At 37.9% G+C, this 23,292-nt stretch overlaps 1 protein-coding gene across 9 annotated transcripts in view; it reads right to left on the bottom strand.

Moving 5' to 3' along the window:
- The window catches only part of tnk2b (tyrosine kinase, non-receptor, 2b), a 298,847-nt gene that overhangs the window by 17,389 nt on the left and 258,166 nt on the right, over window positions 1-23,292 (bottom strand). For 7 of the 9 annotated variants that reach the window (XM_087993487.1, XM_087993482.1, XM_087993479.1 and 4 more), the window contains 3 exons: window positions 13,581-13,676; window positions 10,484-10,611; window positions 4,212-8,394 (listed from right to left, as the gene is read on the bottom strand). The exons of 1 other annotated variant lie outside the window; for it this stretch is intronic. In XM_087993487.1, the coding sequence (XP_087849613.1) occupies window positions 8,388-8,394; window positions 10,484-10,611; window positions 13,581-13,676 (231 nt within the window). In that variant the 3' untranslated portion in view covers window positions 4,212-8,387. Of the gene's footprint in view, window positions 1-4,211; window positions 8,395-10,483; window positions 10,612-13,580; window positions 13,677-23,292 lie in introns of those variants that run through there. One more of the 9 variants, XM_087993484.1, reaches the window with a different exon arrangement.

Raw genomic sequence — 23,292 nt, 5'->3', positions numbered from 1 at the left:
TTACTCGTAGATTATGCCCGCTGGTCCTGGACTCTCCCACAAGGAGAGTTGCACCTTTCTGCAGTATTTCTCAATTTAAGTTATATTTAGCTCCTCTATTCTTGTTGCTGAAGTGCAGACCTTACATTTTCCCACATTATGTTCCATCTGTCAAGATTCTGCTCTTTAAGAATCTTACATGTTTCAATAAGGCTGCCTCTTATTGTTTTAAATACCAATGAATACACACCCAACCTACTCAAACTCTCCTCAAGACAGTCCTTCCATACCAAGAATCAACAGATTTAGCCTTCCCTGGCCTGCCTCCAATGTCAGTACATCTTTTCTTAGATAATGGGACCAAATTGGTTCACATTACTCTAGGTGTGATCTAACCAGTGACCTGTATAATATTAATAAGTCTATCCATTTTAATATTCCATTCCCTTTGAAATAAATGCCAACATTCCATTTGTCTTGCCCGTTATCCATTAAAGTGGAATGCTAGCTTTTTGTGATTCATGCACGAGGACTCCCAATGCCGTGTTGCACCTTTCTGCAGTATTTCTCAATTTAAGTTATATTTAGCTCCTCTATTCTTGTTGCTGAAGTGCAGACCTTACATTTTCCCACATTATGTTCCATCTGTCAGGATTGTGCCCACTCGCTTAATCTGTCAATATCCCTCTGAGGAATCATTAGGTTATCCTCACCAGTCATCTTCCCACCTACTTTTGTGTCTTCTGCAAACTTGGCTATAATAGTCACTGACCTCATCCACACCATTAAAAATATAGTAAATAATTGCAGCTCCAGCATCGACTCCCTATGGCACACTACCACTCCAGGTTGTCATCGTGATATGCCTCCTTTATCCAACTCTCTGCCTTCTATTAGTTAATCTATCTTCTATCCTTGCTAGTATACTACCCACTACACCATCTCATTGGGTAGCCTTACGTGTGATAGCCCATTAAATGCATTTTGAAAATCCAAATATATTAGATCTACTGCAACAAAAACAGAAATTGCTGGAAAAACTCAGCAGGTCTGGCACCATCTGTGGAGAGAATGTTAAGTTAACATATACAGTCCTGTGAACCTTCTTCAGAACTGAACTTCGATCTACTGGCTCCCTTTCATCTTGGCCTCTTGTTACCTCCTCAAAGAATTTTAAAGGCTAGAAATATTCACCAATCCTACTTACCAACCAGTTGCTTTCCCTGCACTTGTGTCACACTGTGATTTGTTTTGTCACTTGGCTGCTAGCCTCACTGCAGATCAACATTTTGTTCTGCACCTTTACTCCTCTCCTGTTTACCTACTCTGCTGGAACATGTATCTGAACTTGCTGGCTCAGAGTAAGAGATTCTACCATTTTGGCTAAAAACCTTTATAAATCCATTACACTTTGGAAAGCAACCTAATTAAATCCAGTCAAAGCATCTAGACTTCTCTAGTCATGTTGTATCGTCATGTAGACACCTTCACAGTTCCTTGTTGGAAGATTGCATTTACAAATTTGGCCATGACATATTTCTTCCCAAAACGGATTTGTTACATGAATATTGGCTGGTTCCTTTAACACCATGAAATACAGAAATTTGGCCTTTCTCATTTGAGGCGATTAAATCAATTTCTGGTTGAGACCATTCAGGCTAGAAAATGCCCCAACAACTTTCCAGAGACTAATGAACCAAGATATTGTCTTAGTTCCTAACTTTGATGATATGCTAGTAACAGTGATTCTTGTAAGAACTACTTGGAACAGCCAGAAGCTCTGTTCAGATAATTACAATTGGTTTGGTGATAAACCCAGTCAAAAGTGAATTTGCAAAACTGTAGGTAACCTTACCAAGATATAAAATATAGCAAGGACAAGTGCTGCTAAGAACAACAAATTACAAACATATATGGAATTCTCAGTTCAAAGACTTAAGTAAGAAATCACAAGGTTTTTTGGGATGGGTAGCTTCTACCACAAGCTTGTGTCAACTTTCAGTACTACAGCTGCTCCACTGACATCTTTGCTACAAAGGAAAGCCAAAATAATATAGTTAGGACACTGCTAAGCATCTTTTGAAAGGCAGAAAACAATTTTGGTCAAGGAACTGGTGCCGAGTGCCTCAAATTTCACTAAGCCCCGAAAAGGCAATACTAACTTGGTGGTAGGTGCAGTCATATTTTAACAAGATGGATTGGACATAGAGAAGGCACTAGGTTTCCTTTAAAAAGCTAAATCAACATTAAAAGAGATTACTACAGTGGAAAAAGAAACCCTGGAATTATTACCATCTCATTTTATTTTTAAACATGCATAACTGCCACAGGTAGAGAGAGACATTGGTACATGCTCACTGTAATCCCAGAGCCTTTATGGAAAAATTAAAAACAAACAGAATGGCAGTTATTATTGCATTAATAATTTAATACTCAAAACTTCTAACACTTCTAATTATACTTATGTATTCATAAATGATAACTCCCTTGCCTCAGATTCAAACAGGGAGTAAATTCAATCAATATATTTCAACATTTATTATGACAAATTATCCACATTGCAGGAAAAAACATAATTGCTGGCAATTTGTCTATTTAACTCTGCTTTGAATTACCTGAATATCGTGGTACCAGGTATAAATGTATTAATTACATTTAAAAATTTCATGAAAACATGTACAATTTACAGTTTTTGTTTGAAAGCTAAACAAGCTAGGCCTGTATTTTCTGGAGATTAGAGGAGTCAAAAGTGACTTGATTGAAACACGTAAGATCCTGAGGGAAATTGACTGGCTGGATGTTGAGAGGATGTCTCCTCATTTGGGAGAATCTAAAACTAGGGATTATCCATTTAAGGCAGAGACGAAGGGAAAATATGTTCTCAGGGGATAGATAACTTCTGAATTTGCTTTGTGAAGAGGCAGTGGAAGCAGAATCTTTGAATATTTTTAAGGCAGAGGTGGAGATTCATGATTACCAAGAGGATGAAAGAACAAACGAATATGTTGGAATATACAGCTGAAGTTAAAATCAGAATAGCCATAATTTTCATGAATGGTGAAGCAAATTCGAAGGGCCGAGTGGTCTATACCTGTTCCACATTCACATGCTTACATTTGGTGATGAAACAAATTTTAAAACTGCAATTGGTTCTTAATTAGTAAGGGAGTTAAAGGTTATGGAGAGAAGGCAGGAGAATGGGGTTGAAAAACAAGATTGAATGGAGGAGTAGACCCGATGGGCCGAATGGCTATATGGTCTTTATCCCTCCAGGGTAGAGGGGTTATGAGAGCACTTCTATTAATAAGAGAAATCACTTTCATTAGAAAAAGACACCAGAATCACATGTTTTAAACTAACTGGACTTGTTTACTCGAGGTCATATTTCTGAGTTTATAGCTGTTAGGAGTCATGACTATTTAACAATATTTTGAGTTCAGTTGGTGCATTGCCTGCTAAAGAAGTCACTCAACTTATTTTCTTTCATCTGGTTTGAAAAATCTTTTGAGAATCCAGTCAGAGGTGAAAGCTAATGGAGCTATTTTTCCAAGATGATTCTGGAAAACTTCTTGACATCTGCTAAATGAATTGCTTCTGAAAAGATTCTAGTTATCACTGCATGTTTCTAGTGGTATCCATCTACATGTGCCAGGCCACCATACCAAGCAACAACTGGAAACTTTATATCGAAAATGATTTTTCTCCATGAAGTAACAGTTACTTGGCTAAGTTATTGTTACTTCGTAGAGTTGATCTCTGCAGAGAAAATGTATTTTTTTTTCTTGAATGTGTGCATTTTAGAGTATTTATACAAGCATATGCTGACACAGCGTTTTACAAATACCTGTGTTAATATGTGTTGTATCTTTATTGAATAAGTCTGGTTTTATATTAAACAACAAAACTATTGTTCTAAAAAATATGGTTGGCGGATTTGTATTCCAAAACAGTTAGATTAGAATATAAAATTGGACATACCAAAATAAGATGAACAACATCAGAGCGATATACTAACATCTCACCCAAAGCACACTTGTAAGACAAGTATTCATTTTAAAATTCCAGTCCATGTAGTCTGTATAAAATCAACTGAAACACATCTTGACTTATACTCAATTGTTCTAACACTTGTATTTGTGCATATGCATTTGTAAATGATATTTCCCTTGCAGGCTTGGGCAGAAAGTAAGTTTAGTGAATATAATACGAATAAAATAGAATCCATATATTCATTTATTTCAGAAATAAACTTTTTATTTTATGAAAACAACACAATGTATACAATGCTTTGAACATGCTATTGTGTTTCTCACCATATTATATATTTTCTTTGGATTGGTCAAAGCAAACTAATGGTTCTGCTAAGCAGCACTAAATTATTTTCTCTCCTTCCCTGCTCACATCTTTTCACTGATGGTTTTTTTATATAACCAATATTGCATTGCCAGCACTGATCAGGGAGAAAAACATGATGATACTATAGTTTTATTCTGGAAGGACTGACATAAGGTAAGTTCTTATATCTTATACATATACCTTGTTATAGGTATTGATATGGTATTTTATTTATTACTGTTGTCATGGGCATCAGTATCAGGTTCAACATGGCCAACTTTTTATGTGAGTGCTCTTCACACACATAGATTCATGAAACAGCAATCCAAAGAGAAAGTGAAATGGGAGAAACATAGCAGCAATGTACTAATGCCCTTTTTTAATTAAAAAACTGTGAGCTTTAGTCTTATTTTGATGAATGCTACAGTGAAATTGTACAGATATAGTCGATCATGAATAGTACAGTCCTTACAAATATTCAAGGGATTCAAAGCAAAACATCAATACGGTTCTTATATTACAGAGGGAATTACCTCAGGTTTCAGTATACACAAGTTTTATTTGTTTTGCAAGGATCCAACCAGACCTGAGTTAACACTAACATTTTTTTTCTCAAATGTAGCATTATTACAATGTTGCAATCCAAGCAATGCTGAGTACAAGACATGCAACAACCAGACTCCCATCAAAACAACTGAAAAATAAACTTTATACAAACGTGCAGTATTCAGTTTCTCAGAAGTCCCCAGCACCGACACAATATCCATACATAATGGCATTAAATTTAATCTTTGCTAGTTTCTCTGCTTTAAAACTCAGAGTTGCTCATGACAGCAACATTTTATCTTTAAGTCACTCATGTGGACCATTTGCCAAATGATACTACTTTTCTTACAAAGACACTTGCTGGCAGTTTTTAGGTCCAAAGCTGACCAATGCAGTCAGTCAGTCATTCTCCAGCACCATTTATTTTGGGCATTATCAGATATAATGCTAATGAAGGAAGGTTAAATGAGATGCAGTGAAGTGCATATTATTCATACTATCTAGCCCATTGATTAAAAAGTTAGAGAGAGTTCTGGTTTTAGAGAACATTTTAGCAACTCTGGCATTATTGTGCTATCAGTCAATAACTTGAAATTCAGCATGAAAAATGAATCAAGTTGACTTTGAACTCTGAAGTATAGGTTTAATTGGAGCTGGATTCTTGATTTTGCAATAACACTTTTGATGTGATGAAAACAATTGATGTTCAAGACTGTCCTGTACTAATTACTTGAATGAAACAATATGTGGCACCAAGTGGGAGATATGTAGTAGAAAAAGTCGAAGAAACATTATAAAGTGTGATGTTTTGTCTCATCTACCTGATCCACTCCCCAGGTGGTCAATGCATCTTAACAGGACTGTGGAATCACTCCAATGAAATTGAAGATTATTTACTAAGGGCGGGGGGTGCAAATACCGTGCTGCAGCCTATTGTGCAAATATTGTGCTCTTCAGGTATAGTAACCCTTTGAACAAGGCAAGACCTTTTCCTACTTCTAAAATGCAGCTTTCCTTTCACGTAAGAATTCAAAGAGTGACTTGCTGTGGGATTAGAATGGTGATAATTCTATTTTGTAAAGTATCTCATATCGTTTAAGAGCATATGCCCAGCTACAGGGCATATTTAATTGATATTATCTTAGAATCTATTAAAGGCTAGGAATCTTGCTTTAATTTTGATTCTAGCACAAATGTTACTGCCATTGTCAGGATGAACAGAATACCATACAGCTCCCAGTTTGAATCTAACCGATAAAAGTTAATAATACACAAAATAAAATTGGAACTCTGAATCACATACAGCTTCCTTCAGACTGCGGTGATGCCCAGGATATTGAGTTTTACTTTGGCCACATAAACTATAATACAGGCTTAGTCATACCTGCAGAAACTGCAAGTTAGAATGATTTGAGAATATGGGCTGAAATCTGTACCTACTCGAAAGGTCTCCCAGCTAAAGGTCAAGCTATTGTGTGATTAAAACATCACTTCCTCAATTCCCCACGCTTAAAAATGAAGCTAGATTTAGAATAGAACCATAATAAAAATTTGCTTCTAGTTCACTCAATCTCTCAGCTAGTTAATGGAGAACCTTAAAAACTACAAAACTGGAAAATCCCATTTTCTATCTGAAAAGAGGAACTACTGTTCTTGCAGTTTCAGAAGGATACATTTCTAGCCCATAGTAATGCCGCATCTGCAACATGCACCTTTGTAATACTGGACGGATAATTAACTTAAACAGAAGGGGAATTTCACAATATCCTTTGTTACCCCAACAACAGTTTTTTTGACATTTATACAGGGTGCCAAGACTGATTTTTCTACAAACTAATTGCAATTTAGATTTTGTAGTATAATACCATTTTTTTCAGTTTTGAACTGAATTTAAACTAAGAACAATGAGGAGGGATTGCAAACCTAACAGATCATAGAAATCATTTGAAAGACAACTGTACAGGAAACAGAGACTGAAACTGAATGTAAATAATTAAGAACAGCCATAATGGGTGAATGAGACTTGGCTCATGACATAACACAGGCAGCAGAATTTGAAAATGATTTTTTGTTTGGAAGATAGACGTCTAAAAGGAGAGCATGAAGTAGTTGAATCTGGAAGTAATAAAAGCATGGATAAGTTTCTCAGTGTCAGAAGGGTTTAAGTAGGCGATGCTGCAAAGTTGGATGTTGGTGGGCTTTGTGAAGGATAAAATAAGGAGGCAAAAACTCACTTCAAAATCAAACAGATGCCAAGAATGAGAACACCACCTTTTAATGACTAATGTATTTATAAACTGAAAGCAATAAATCACTTGATCTGTATGGAAGGAGGGATATCTGAATAATAAAATTAAAACCAGAAATTTAGCCGCATTTTGCAGATGTGATTTGCCATATATTAGAGTGCCTATGTAACACCATAAAATAAACAATGGTCAACTTGAGTTAGTTGCTTCCCCAACCCAACTATTCTGGTTTTCATAACTAAAATGAATGAATAATTTTCCTCACCATTTACAATACAGATGAAATCAACCACCTCCAAAATTTAATCTGTCCTTTATAATTTTCCCCAAGACAATGTTGCTACACCTTGAGGTAATGGAATGGGTCAGCAAAATGCAGTATAGACTTTTCCACAATTGCTGCCAAGTTTTACTCATGTATCTTGTCTCATTATTACTCTCTGTACTGCTAGAAACACCAATGCTGACCTGGTGAACAGATAAAAAGCTAAACTTACTGTTATTAGGGAACTTCAAGACTTGAAATGATGACGTTCAGAATGTTACTCTGACTAATGAGGATAGGGAACAAACCCAAAACTTGACTGTAATTATGTGAGGTCTTAAATCTATTATTCCAACTTACAGGTTATTTCAAAACAGCAGCAAGAAAGCAGCAATTAAACGTACTGAAGTAGAAAATACTTTTGACACATTTAGAATAACTGGCTTAATTCAAACTTTGTTTCGGTGAACTAGTGTTGATGGCTTTTAAAAGGCTGCAATTTCTGTATGTATTTAAAATGGATAAACTTTACCTTAATAGGAAATCCAGAACATTAAACTGAATCATTCAACTGTCTTTTAGGAAAGCAAATTAAATAATTATTAAAACATCCAATACGACAAATTCAAAATATAAACACAACTGTAATCTACTGTCAACAAGTTTTCAAATAAAATTTATATTATATATTTATATATAATTTTATATATATATATATGTACACACAGCAGGCTGTTGGATTATAGTATGCCATAAAATTACAAATATTTTCATCAAAACAAAACAAATAACCTGTTGCTTTTGAAGAATACTGTCATTTCAGAAATTGACTTCCATCTCCCAGTACTATCAGAATGCACAACTAGTGTGAGAGTTGAACTCAGTGATGGACATTTCATACCTCTTCTTTCTGGCACTTGCAGGTCAATATTTAGTCAACCCAACAAGACAAGACAGGTACTGGGGCAATAAACCAGTCATGTCTTCAGTTCATTTTCTCCACTGAGAACTAATTATCGCCTGTAAATTGACAAAATAATGTTAGTTCATCTTGCAAATACTTCAATCATTCTCAGTTGTGTAGACATCGTACATTAAATCCTTATTCCATTTAAAGATTATGACATCTATTCAAATAGCTGGCATGATGATTTAATGACAGCGCATGCAGCTAAAAAATGCTTAAATAGTCTATATATCTGGGCTGATACCAAAATGTTTGGGAAATAATAACCTTGTGTGGCACTGGAGGTTAAATGGGGACATTTCCACTAATTATTGCATTACACCTCTGCACCCCAAAAATGGCTTGGTGGACATAGAACCTTAACTGCTGTATCAGGTTGTGTTGTTCATGCTTTTATATTAATATTGCATAACACAAAGTATAGTGCAACATATTTTTGATTGGTCTCAATAGAATAGATAAAAACACACATAAGGACATATGAATTAGGTGCTTTCAGACCTGCTCCACTACTTAGTAAGATCATGGTTGATCTGATTATTCTACATTCCTATCTAACACTTATGACTTTTCACCCTGTTTTCAAGAAACTATCAACCTCTGCCTTTTAAATACTCAAATGCTCTGCTACTACCACTCTTTGTGGAAGAGAATTCCAAAGACTTACATCCTTCTGAGAAAAAAGTCTTTATCTCTGTCATAAATGTAGATTATTTGTATACATAGATCCTTAGTTCTAGATTCTCCTACAGAGAATCTTACACGTTTCAGTTTTTACTTTTCTAAATATCAGCAGATACAAGCGTGGCTTGCCCAATCTTATCCTACAAGACACCCCTCCATTCCAGGTGGTTGGGAATCCTTTACTCAAAAACCTTGGGACCGATGGATTTTCAGATAAAGAGTATTCCGATTTTTGGGTCCACTATAGTCTGTTCAGGTGCGTTTGGGTCCATTTGGGCCCATTGGATAAACAGTAAAGACCTAAAAATTGAAGGTTTTTGAAGGACCTAAAAAACGAACCCAAGTAGACCTGTAAGCATGCTAAGTTCAGGCCCTTTAGGAAGAAACTTCAATTTTATGTCCATTCGGGCCATGTGAAGGGGGACTCAATGATAGGGCATTTTATATGAGGGAATACTGCTGGCATTTCTGTGGCTGTCAGCATGACTCCATGATGGCATGTGACATGTTGCCCCCCTCACCCCCCCACCCCCCCCAACAATCCAACAATTTATTCAGTAACACTTCACCATTATAATTTTTTTTTACTTCCTTCTTCCCATTTCTTTAATTACAACTATTCCCGAGATGTCATCGTATCTTTTACATGAAGACCAACGCAATAACTGCTGGATTCATTTGTCGTCTCTTTATTTTCTACCTCAGGGACTCACTTTTTATAGAACCAATATTCACATTCTTAACTGTTCCTTTTTAAGTAGGCTAAAGTGAGGACTGCAGATGCTGGAGATTAGAGTTGAGAGTGTGGTGCTGGAAAAGCACAGCAGGTCAGGCAGCATCCAACAAGCAGGAGAATTGACTTTTCAGACAAAAGCCTAATGAAAGGCCTTTGCCCGAAATGTCGATTTTCCTGCTCCTCGGATGCTGCCTGGCCTGCTGTGCTTTTCCAGCACCACACTCTCGACTCTTGACCCTTTTTAAGCGTCTATATGAACATTCAATTTTTAAAAAATATTTCTGGCTAGCTTTCCCTTGTACTCTATTTTTCCCCCTCAATAATTTTTTTGGTCAGTCTTTATTGCTTTTTCTAGACTATCATTTTCTGACCTGCCACCAATCATAGTATCAAACTTTTAAAAAGGTATACAATTTTTAACTTTATTATTTTACTGCAAATGGTGCATCCTACTCCTAGAATTTTCTCGTTAGAATATAGATTTTGTGTATACTGAAATTCTCTCTTAAATGCTTGCATCTGCATTTCTATTGACCTATCCCTAAACATAATTTGTCAGTTCACTTTAGGAAACAGGGAACTGGGATGAGGATAGGATTTTAATGTGTTACCAGCTGTTCCACTTTTCTACCCTAAGGATTGGAATATATTCTTCATCACCATTTCATATCAATAACTTGAACACAAAAATTTCAAAGAAGGCATACGTCAGTATCACATACCTGTGTCGAGCTGTACTGTAAGTGTCTAGCAGGTGGCAACTGGCTAATTCCAGATTCCAGTCAAACATTTCCAGAATTTTCTGACATTCACTTCTTGTCTTCAACCCCAGACAGAATAATTGTTCAACCTATTTGGAAAATATTATGGATGCAGCAATTAGAGGGAGGAGGTTGCAAGAAATAGGGACAGGGGCAGCTGCAAGAGGCTCAAGAAGCACAGCTGCAAAAGAGGAAAAGGTAAGCCGCAAGGGAAAATAAATAGTGTAAAAGGAACAGTTTTAAACCTGTCAAAGAAATACTCAGCAACTAGGAGAGAGGGAAAAATGAATTCACTGAGATAATAAATTCCTTGCAAATTAATGAGGAATCTCTAACTTAAGGTCAGGAACTACTATTGGGGATAATATTAAAATTAATATTTTATTTACTCATAAATTTAAATTTGAGATTGAGATCTGAAATGGAACAAAAGGGTTGCAGCCTGGTTAACATGTACTAGTGTCATCCAAGTGAGATGAAAATGCATTAGCGACAATCTCACCAGTCTGTAGAAAGTACACTTAAGGGGATGGTTTTGTGTAGGTAAGTGTGTCTCCGTTACTTTCAACATACTTTTGCTGCTAGCTTATGTATATTGGTATGTGCTAATTTAACTACCATGGTATCTAAGGAATTAATGCTTTCCTTGAATGTTGTGACCGAGTTTGACGGAGAATTGATAGCGGAGGATATCGATGGATTCCTTCAATACTGTTTCAGTGCAAATTTAAATGTCCGTATGTCAAACACATACAGATGGTATTATTAATACGTGGTCGCCCCAACTAATGAATAAGCTAGTCGCAATTAAAAAGGAGCCACCAAAAACTAAACCTAGCCACTGAACATCAAAAGTAGCCATCGAGAAACTCTCCAGAAGGGTCCTTAAAAAATAAATCACCTTGAAATTGACAGGTGAGCTCACAAAAAAAACGGTTCAAGTTTGCCCCTAAGATTTAAATGTCGGTTGCCTATGCTTGATTGTTTGTCCATCACCATCTGTAAATTCCACCATATCCTTGCATTTATTGTCTGTACAACTCCAGCACAGCTTTATGGACTACAGCCACTACAAGACTCTTTAGAATCAGTGAACAAAGCTTTGTCAGTTCTATAATTGAAATAAATCTTCCAGTAGAAACAGAATATCTTGTCAGTAAGTGAAGAATATCATGGAAAGATGAGACAATAGAAAAGACATTGAGAAGCTTCATATTAAAAGTCGTTTCCTGTATTGTCTCCCTGATTACCAGATTACACATTATTCTCTGTGCTGCTTCATATCATCAACACCTTACTGGAAGAAATTTCACTTTTTGAAGATTAGCCATTGGAATAGCTTCATAATAGCACAGATGTTCACAAAGGAACATTAAGACCTAACCTAATCACATAATTGAAACCTATATAATTGAGTTTACTTTAAATGTTTTTTTTCTTCTTATTCATTCATGGGATGTGGATGCCACCACCTTGGCCAGGTGCCCTCAGGTCCACAAAACAAGTTAAATTAGGAAACAAAATTTATGCAACATGTGAAGCCGAGTCAAAAAGTCATAGAGATGTACAGCATGGAAACAGACCCTTCGGTCCAACCCATCCATGTCGACCAGATAGCCCAACCCAATCTAGTCCCACCTGCCAGCACCCGGTCCATAGCCCTCCAAACCCTTCCTATTCATATACCCATCCAAATGCCTCTTAAATGTTGCAATTGTACCAGCCTCCACCACTTCCTCTGGCAGCTCATTCCATACATGTACCACCTTCTGTGTGAAAATGTTGCCCCTTAGGTGTCTTTTATATATCTTTCCCCTCTCACCCTAAACTATGTCCTCTAGTTCTGGATTCCCCGACGCCAGGGAAAAGACTTTGTCTATTTACCCTATCCATTAATTGCATGATAATGGTTCTCATTCTTCAAGATGAATGAGTTTTATCCTTTTTTAAGGAAGCAGGTGAGGTGAGTCATTCTTGGCCAGGTGCCTTTATCTAAGCTTCTGCTGTCATTTGTGATTGTGTAGCTTGAATACAAGCTCTCACCTGTACAATTCAGCCTATAAAATAGTACAGACACTATTTGCTGTCAAGCCACGGTCAACAGATGAAAAATCACATCCCACACATTAGCTCAGCTTATATGCGTCTATGTAACTTCAAAACCGGATAAACATGGTGCTGGGATGTACCAAATTAGATTTTAAAGTCAAAGCACAGTGCATTTAACAAATTCAGTTCCACTTCTCCATAGTCTTTTCCAAAGAGCAGGATTCATCAGTTGCAGCACCAATAGCCCTGGCACCCCCACAAGAGTTTGAACAAGAGTCTTTGTGATCTACTTAGCACAAACTCCTCCAGTGGTTGCAAACTACTACCAGGTGAGCAGGGACAACCAGACCCTACACCTAGCATCGCCAACTCGACTACTGCAAAACTTTGCAGCTTTCCAAATCGGAAGTTGTTTCGACACAGAGAACTGATACAAGGAAATTGATCAATGCTCTGAAGTGCACAATGTTAAGGAACAAAAAATAGTAACTCACTCTATGAAAACTAAAGAGAAATGGCATTATTGGAGAAAAAGTGATATTAAGTGGTTTCAATTTACAATATCCTACTTGCATACTTTGTTAAAGCTGAGTTAGATTCTGTATCCAAGAGGATGAATTCTTATCCTCTCAGTGAGAAAGAAGACTGCTGGAACCTGCCACTACGCAACAACTGAATGTAAGACTATCTACATTTAGGGGAGTACCATGTTTTCTCTGGGGTCTCAATGCCATTAAAGAGTTCAGGTCCATTAAACACTTAACTTGCTAACAGTACAGGTGCATGGACTGACTTGCAGAGATAGGAAGGAATTGGATCACCACTCAACCCAATGAGAACTATGCAAGGTGGAACGACTTGCCAAAATCCTTCAGGTAATGGGCTTTCAGTGCAGTAACTTTTAACAATTAACAGCTAGCACTGCCTTTATTTATCATAGCCAGCACAACACTGTTCTCATTTAGAGTTGGTGCAATTAGGTTAAGATTGGATCCGAGCTCACGGTTACCTTGAGGTACTGTATGGCTTTTTGAACGTTCCAGTTGTGGTTCTGAAGCGCAGTCTGACATTCCTCCATCGTAACGCCATGAACATTCTCCTGAACCTGAACACAGAAACATTTCTGAACTTCTGATTTATTATCACACCACTTCTCTGGACTAAAGTGTGACTACCTCCATAAAAACTATGATATTTCATGTGGAGCACTCTGACAGAAACTGTTACTATTTACACCAAGTGTGTCGTGCCTATCGGGGTGTTACCATGTCAGTTTTAATTGCTCACAATACTGGGACCTACTCCACCTGCTTTGAAATTACCTTATTCCTCTTTAACATGTTATTTTTGTTTTCTTCTAACTTTTTAGTGACTTAAATATTATAGGTGATATCAATTTCAACTTTCAAAACTTCTACCATTGGTTTATTAAGCATCCTCATTTGTTCACATTGCTCAAGAAAACTGGGTGATGCTGCATAGTGGACTGATTAGCAAAGTTAGATCACATGGTATCCAGGGAGAGCTAGCTAATTGGATACAAAATTTGTTTGACGGTAAGAGACAGAGGGTGGTGGTGGAAGGTTACTTTTGTGTCTGAAAGCCTGTGACCAGCAGTGCACCGCAAGGTTTGGTGTTGTGTCCACTGCTTTTTGTTATTTATGTAAATAATTTGAATGTGAATATAAGAGGAATGGTTAGTAAGTTTGCAGATTACATCAATATTGGTGTGTAGTGGAAAGTGAAGAAGGTTATCTCAGAGTACAATGTGACATTGATCAGATGGGCCAATAAGTTGAGGAGGGATAGAGGGAGTTTAATTTAGATAAGTGTGAGGTGTTGCATTCTGGCAAGGCAAACTAGGGCAGGACTTATACAGTTAATGGTAGGCTCCTGGGGAGTGTTGCAGAACAAAGAGACCGTGGGGTACAGGTTCATAGTTCATTGAAGTTGGAGTCACAGGCAGACAAGGTAGTGAAGATGATGTTTGGTACACTTGCCTTTATTGGTCAGTGCACTGAGTATAGGGGTTGGGTTGTCATGTTGCGGCAGTACAGGACATCAGTGAGATCACATTTGGAATATTGCATTCAATTCTGGTCTCCCTGCTATATGAGAGATATTGTGAAACCTGAAAGGATTCAGAAAAGATTTACAAGGACATTGCCAGAGCTGAGCTATAGGGAGAGGCTGAATTGGATGGGGCTATTTTTCCTGCAGCATCAGAGGCTGAGAGGTGACTTTGTACAGAGTTATAAAATCATGAATGGTATGGATAGGGTGAACAGTCAAGGTCTTTTCCCCAGGGGAGGGGAGTCCAAAACTAGAGGGCATAGGCTTAAGGTGAGAGGGGTAAGATTTAAAAGGGATGTAAAGGGCAACTTTTTCATGCAGAGGGTGATGCACATATGGAATGAGCTGTCAGAGGATGTGGTTCAATTACAACATTGAAAAGAAATCTGAATAAGTACATGAATAGAAATGGTTTAGAGGGATATGTGCCAAATGCTAGAAAATGGGACTAGATTTATTTAAGATATCTGGTCAGCATGGATGAGTTGGACTGAAAGATTTGTTTCTGTGCTGTACAACTCTCTGACTTTTATGTGCATCTTCTCCAAATTTAGCATGTGTATCAGAATCATGGTAAATTGGTCACTATATGCATGTAACATGAAAATTAGAGTACAAAAGAAATTACTGTAATCTAGTCAATGGGTATCAACTGTAACTTCAGACCATTAGGATCCAGATTTTGATATATTAAAAGGAAACTGCAAATTATGTTAAACTCTTTATTGAGAGTACGGAAGGAATCTAAACCAACCAGCTCTGTATTATTTATTACCGAATACTAGTACCCAACATTTGTAAAGTTTCTATCACAATTTTCACCATTTGCCAGAAGATACAGAGAACATACTGCCTGTCTCTGATTATAACAGACATATTTATTCTGTGCAGGGCAATTATCTGTTTTGCTGCTCACAATTATCTGGCCTCCAAATTACAGAAATGAGTTCCAAGGACAAAACACAGAATGATCTGAATTAAGCAAATTTACACTTTTGATACTGTAATACTGTCAAACTACAGTCTTTGGAGATTCCCAAGTAATGGAGCTCCACCTTGTGATGGAATGTAAATTACATATTTTGAATGCACCGCACCAGTTCCATGACAATTACAATGACTCAGCTCTTCCAAATAATGGTAGACTGGAATTCCTACTGATGTCCAAGCTTAAAATTTTGAGTTTATCTTATTTTTATACTAGGGCCTTTCGAGTTTACATTTCTAGCTCAAGCTTCAATCAATTCATGTACACCTGGAGAGGCCTGAGCACTAGAGTAACGTAATTAAAAGTAAAACTATCTCACTTTTTCATCAAAAAATAATGACATGCTTAAACTCTGACCAGCTCAGTGCCCTACTGTCTTTTTAAATAGGCATGTCACCCCTACAATGCACAACCCATACCACATCACCACCAGGCCCTCTCAATGTACACACTTGCACACACGGTCTGACAATATTTACTGCCCATCCCAAAGATGCCCAATCCCGACTCTCACTCCTCCAACACTATGGCCTCTTCCCACATTGGGTTTCTTCAAGAAAGCTTGGAGGTGGGAGGGAGTTGGTAAGCATTATCTGCGATGCAAAGAGGGAGCAGGGAGTGTTATGCTTTATTGAGGGGGGAGGGAACGAAAGCAAGCATAGTTTATGGTCTGGGAAGGAGGAGGTAAACATTTTCATCCATACATGCAGCATGGATGTTTTTAGACCTTTCTGTACCACCTGCTCTTAAATACTGCCTTATACCTGAAGTTAATGGCAGGAGAAACACTCAGTAAAATCCAAGGTGCAAATTCAGTGTCAGAGACATTTTTGGAGTGGCATAGACAGTGTAATTCTGCTCACTGCAAGTTTCAATTTCCTGGGTAAATACATGCACACCAACTGAACCTTCCAGAGGATCCCGACATGTAACAATTGTGAATGTCTCAATATTTGCTGCTGTCATCATTTGAAGATTCGATCCATTACGCCCTGTAAATGTGGTCCCTTTTTGCTGAGGGTCCAAAATCAATTTCAGAGAGGTTTAAATTCAAACATCATTGACTAAAATAGCCACTGTAATCTCTCTTAATTACGTCAGAACAAGTGGAAGTGTGCACACAGTTAGCTGCAGATTCCTAATACTCAGCTCTCTTCTTACTGTAAACAGCTACCCAGCCTAGTTGTTGTCTAAGTAGGATTGATGAAATATATTAAAAAAGTACTGCAACACACTGCAATAACCATACGGTCCTAAATCTTAAAGTCTCCAAAAATCTAGCATATTTTATTTACAAATGAAGCTATTAAATAAATGGACATTTCAAGACATAATTCTCTGGTCTGTCCTGAATTAGCTGATCTCTAACAGCATACGAATTCAGAGGAGATGAACAGTCCAATACTGCCTTTATTCCTATCATGTCAAAAATATTATTTACCACCCATGATGAGTTGTGAGAACACATATCATCCATTTCCTCCAGATAACGTTCCAAACACAAGTAGATGTATAGATCAAATTGCATTTATTAATACTGTTAAAATGATGATTTATATTCAGTATCATTTGAAAGAGCCAGGTTTGAATGATTGTACAAAAGGGAATTTATTTCAAGTTTTCTGGACATAACTGAAGTAGCTTCTTCAAAAACAGTCTTTAAAGATCCCTGTAGGCTTTTAAGACTTGTTTTTTGAAACCAAACTTCCTAGAAATCACATGAAACGCGATTAAACTTCTTCTCCATTTTCTTGCTACTGAACAGATCTCAAAAGGTTCATAACAGCACCGGATTCCACAAGCAGAAGCCATACATCAGCACTTTGATCAATGCATGCAGAGCTTCCCAATGGCTATGCAGTCATGCAGTTTAGATGAAACAGTGCTGGTGATAATTGATTTTATTAAATTGCTACTGGGGCTGTTTAGAACAGTGATTGGCTTGGAGAAATTCTTGGTTTATGTAAGAAAGTTAAGATAGGATGTAGAAGCAGAAGTTGGCATTTCGCCCATCAAACCTGTTTCACCTTCAATTAGATAAAGCTGATCTGATAATCCTTACCTCCAGGCATTCCTGCCTTTTTCCCCCCATAAGCCTTGATTCTATTACTTATTAAAAATCTCTCAAGATGGAGGGAAGCATTCGGAGAGTCAGCTGAGTTAAAGGAAAGCCTGCTGAGAATCTCTTCTACTTCTGAAAAAAAAACCTTATACTTCATTTCGGAGTAAAATCCATTTGTTCTTTTGAAAGAGAGCTTGAAAGAACACCTCAAGATTGTATTTCCTGAGCAAGCTGTGTCTGCAAGTCTTCAGGACATGATCAGTGACTTGACTAGAGCTGCCAGAATATCAGAGCATGAAACTCTAGCACATTCTATGCTTTATTCTTCTGACTTTAAGAATAACTCATCGCCAAAATGATTTCTTTTCAGAAAGCCAATCTCTAGAGAAAGATCTGTTTTCTTTTTCTCTTTTGCTTAAGACAGAGCATGTGCATTTGCAAGAACTAGCCCCAATACTTGGCAATCTGTTCCAGTATAGCTCACATGGCTATCTGAACAACAAAGTCTGGAAAATCACATACTTAGAGATATTTTTAATCAATCTGTCCATGCAAAGACAGACCTCTGTAGCAAGTGGACCTTGAACCCCGGCCTCCTGTACCAGAGGCAGAGACATTACCACTCTCCTGTATACTCTAATTGTTCAGTTGTAGATATTTTCTCATCAACTTGTTCAGACATAATATTGCTCTTGTGGCACAGCAGTAGTGCCCCTAATTCTGAGCCAGTAAGCCAAGTTCAAATTCCTTATGTTCCACTTGGAGTCAAGTCCCAGAGATGTGTAACAACATCTCTGAACAGGCTAATTAGAAGTATCTACACACCTCTGGAGCAGGTGGGGCTTGACTCCAAGCCTCCTGGCCCAGAGAGAGGGACACTATCACTGCACTAGAAACTTAAATTGTCCACTCATATGCAGTCCACAATAAAGCAGGACAAATTAAATTCAGCCACTTACTCTCCTATTATTCAACTCTCAGTTATCAGCAATATGCTGGAAAGAGTCTTCAACAGAGCGATCAAGTGGTTCTTATTCAACAGCAACCTGCACATCATTCCATCAGGACCACTCTACTCCAAACCTAATGACTGCCTTGCCTCCAAACAATAGAAATACTGAATTCCAAAGGCAAGGTAAAAGTGACTGCCACTCTTATCAAGACGACATTTGACTGAATATGGCACCAAGGAGCCTGAGCAAAATTTAAGTCAATGGAAATTGGGAGAAATTTCTCACTGGTGGGAATTATACAGAGCACAAAAGAAATGGTTAAGATTGTTGAAGGATAATCCATGAATTTCGCCTCCACGGGGCATCAGTGCAATAAGTCGTTACGATAATTTACCAGGGTCAGCCAATTTCAGCTGCTTCAATAATCTCACCTCCGGCATAAGGTCAGAGGTGGGGTTATTTGCAACATGAGCGGTTCCATCCATGACTCTTCAGATTATGAAGCAACATACGCTGGCATTGCAGCAAGGTCTGGACAACATTCAGACTTGGGCTGGTAAGTACAAAGTAACATTTTTCCACACAAATGCCAAATGATGACCATCTCCCTTGACTTTCATTCTGCAAAATTGGGTTGGGGAGGGTGTTATCATTAAATAGAAAGTTAATCCATACCAGCCAATTAACCATTGAGCCTACAATAGGATTTAATTAATTTACGATTTGCAGTCAGCATGGACAAGCTTAGACTGAAGGATCTGTTTGCAACTCTATAACTCATAACAGTAGGTCAGTCGGTGAATACGTTCCTATGAGTAACAGCTTCCAGACTCACCAAAGTTTTTTGACAACCTAGAAGGCACAAATCAGGAATTTGCTTGTTGTATCATTGCAGCTGTGACAAGAGTGTGGTGCTGGAAAAGCACAGCAAGTCAGGCAGCATCCGAGGAGCAGTAGATTCGATGTTTCGTGCATAAGCCCTTCATCAGGATTCCTGATGAAGGGCTTATGCATGAAACATCGATTCTACTGCTCCTCGGATGCTGCCTGACCTGCTGTGCTTTTCCAGCACCATGCACTCAACTTTGATCTTCAGCATCTGTAGTGTTCACTTCCTCCCTGCAGCTGTGACAAACCATATATTTTCTTTTCCTGTGTTTACCATGGTGGTTGCTGAACATGTTCATAAGAGATTGCTAACATGCTTTTTACAAAAGAAAATAGAAGTTTATTACACAAAATTATGTTTCACAAGACCTCTCTAATAGCATCTTATTACAAATATCAGAAAGAAAAATTCAACTCTTCTTAGCCTCAACTTATCGACACTCAAACCTTAGGGTAATGGTCTGTCTAAGCTCCTTACTGAGGCAGCACCATTGTAAATTCTACATTCAGCTGACTTTATTTTCTTCAGTTAAGATTTCTTTCTGTGACCTTTACACAACTGCAACCTCAGCTTACTATTATTATTTAACGTGTTCCATAGACTCATCTCTTCAATGGCCTTCTGCTTCTGGAGCTCTCAGAGGTCTTTAAGCTACTCAGGACTTATTTTCAGTCCAGAGTGTAACTCTACCAGCGCTTTTGCTGTAACACAATATTATTCTGAATGACACCAGCACATTTCTGAATGGTTCTGTCTTCTTGTGTTACTGGGCTCCTGTCTTCAGACAACAGCAGCATGTTTTTTTTTTCTAGATTTATTTTTTCTAAATTGCTCACCTCAAGAGTTTAACTACCTAATTAAAAGATTTGTAAACAAAAGTGTCTGGACACCCCTGATCACATACAGAATTCAAAATGAAACTGAAACTTGTATTCCTTTTCTTAAGGCACACAATATAGAAATAACCAGCAAACTTAAAGCTGCCTAGAATGCAAATTTCTAAGTCATGATAGATGTCATGAATCTTCATCACAATATTCTCCATTTGCCTGGATGTGTGCAGCACCAAAGACACTCAAGAAGTTTGACATCTGCCATGAAAAGTCAGCATGTTAGATTAGCAACCCATCCATCAACCGTAAACATTCACTGCCTCCCTCTTACACACATATACACAGACTTGTGCAAGGGATATATCTCAATTGCCCAAGTCAAGAGACCTTAGATCGCAGTTAGCAGAGTCAAATCTGTGCAGGTTATTGCAGGAGTAGCAATTATTACTAAGCAGCAACCAACATACAGAGGATGCCAGACCAGCTGAGTTTCTCGAGTAATTTCGGTTTTGTGCTTCAGTACTGTTTATTTGGCTCACTGAATCCAATCATGTTCGACACTAATCTACATTCTATTTATAACAGGTATGTGCTCTCATGTTTGGACCCTAGATATATCCTACCCTCCTGTAGGGAGTACTCAGTGATAAGTCAGATTTCTTTTCCTACAATCTTTTTGCTTAAAATTACACGTCGTCATAGCTTAGTCCCATGAACTATAGGGAGCCCTTAATGGTGTAATGCAGAGTTTATTTTGTCCCATTAAACTGATACATAAAGTCTTCACATGTTGTAAACTTTATAGTTTTTTTAACCTTCATTTAAATGGCAAATTATTTCAAAACCTCAACTCATTACATTGTTCTCTCCACACTCCAAAGCTGTTTTCACAGGTTTGTTGTCTCAGAAACTATAATTTGGGTGATGGATAATTACATATTTTACTTAGGTTTTGTGAAATGACATATCCATCTGGTGAACACAACCTAATAACATTGCTTCATTTACCCAATGATCCTTCTCATCTCCTAATGCACAAAATCACAATCAGTATTTCTCAGCTATGGAGTACTACTTCTACGGCATTTTCACTTCCAGGCCTTCCCATTTTGACCCTCACGACCCATCTGGACCTCTACCCTAAGGAAAAGCTGCAGAATACCTTGCTGCAGTGAGGTGCTGGTTAAATGCAGTTTAAATGGCAGACCAAGCATGCAGAGAATTGCTGAGGGCCAGCATGCATTCAGCTGCATACTAGGTTTCAGATGCATACTGCATTTCAGGTGGTCACTCAGCACATGGGTATGAATTTAGCACAAAAGTCTGACATGTGGCAATCACGAGGAATGGATTCCTCCAATTTCTCTCCAATTTGTGACCTGGTGGCTCAGAAGCTGTATCTTGTACAAACAAACAGTGTGCTATTAGCCTCCTACGGGGTTCCCCAATGCTGTTCCCATCTCCAACATATAATCCTGCTCACTTGTGGACAGTACTTCATTACGTGACAACACAAGTAGCCATTTTTCGGACCTCTGAGATGTGTGCATTTATGCTGGCGGAAGGTGTGCATGAATCAGGTGATGTTGCATTCTCAGTAGATAACCCCCTCTGAAAAATATTCATCATCCTGTTAACAGCTGTGGAATGACAATTAATGAGATGTAAAAGATGTAAATTGGAACTGACAAGATGGACGGGTTCTAAGTCACTACTTTGCTTATCATCATTCTTCATAACCTGCTGACATCAAGTTGACCTGAGTAAGTGTTATGTCATGTGGTTGAAAGATATTAAATTTCACTACTAGGTAGCTTGAAGACCTGCATTCTAAGACCTGGATTATTGGATGCATCCTCCTCAGCAGACATCAATGTCGCAATGACTGGAGAGCTACCTCCAGTTCTCTGCCGCTCTTGTGTTCTCCTGCAAGGAGACCAATGAGTGAAATGTTTTAAGAGGATTAAAGGACAGCATTTTGAAGTGCTGTGTATAGTAACATGAAGGCCAGTGACAGTGGTAGCCAGTACACAAAATAATATTTTCGCTTCCAACCCACTTCCCCACCACAAACGACAAAAAGGCTCTTCCTTAGAATTTCTCGAGGACTACTCAATTTTGTGGCAACATTTTGGGTTTCAAGGGATACTTCTACCATTCTCAATAACTCAATTATTAGGTGATGCAGTCATGTAATAACAATACCTTCTGTATTAGTCTCCATATATAGATGCTTGGTTCAGCAGAATTAGAAGCATTCATCAATACCCTTAGCAATTTATCAATGCTTCATTAAACTTAAAACCACAGTGTTTCTCAGACACCAGATTATTTAAATTAACAACTTTGACAGGCTTAAGTTAGCAGCAATTTTTTCAAAACGATACACACTCCGCTATACAAAAGCCATAATCCCAAGCACACATTCCACAGACTGGTGAAGTCACAGCTAGTGTATTTCCATTGCACATGTACAAACCTGGAAGACTTAATCAGGCAATAACAATAGATTTTCTGCATTTTATATTTCAAATTCAGATTTAAATATAACAATTGAACTGGATTTTCCAAGGATGGCAATCTCATGTAGACTACCATTCTGTGTCTTTATTTTAACAAAAGCAGGGAGCTCCACACTTGAGAGGAGATTCTCATCAGGGATCCTACAGTAATGCAGAGCTGTATTTCCATTCTGACAATTTGTTTGCAGTGCAGTAGATGTCATAAGGCATGGACCAGATTTTGCAGGGTGCAAGGACCCCAATGCCATAAGCCCCACCTTCCATCTGACTTACCCTGTCTAAAATGTAGGAGAGATAGTCCAAGGCAATACAGCCATTTAATAAACAATTGGGTGTTAATAGACTAAACATAAGTCATTTGGCCTTCAGGAAGGAGTCTCATGTCATACAGCTGTTGGCTA

This window comes from Chiloscyllium plagiosum, unplaced genomic scaffold (assembly GCF_037043375.1).
Source record: "Chiloscyllium plagiosum isolate Xiang-an unplaced genomic scaffold, Cpla_swu_hap1 HiC_scaffold_13, whole genome shotgun sequence".
In the NCBI taxonomy this organism is placed as follows: domain Eukaryota; kingdom Metazoa; phylum Chordata; class Chondrichthyes; order Orectolobiformes; family Hemiscylliidae; genus Chiloscyllium; species Chiloscyllium plagiosum.
The sequence above is the reverse complement of the archived record's forward strand: the minus strand, read 5'-3'. Positions and strand labels throughout refer to the sequence as shown.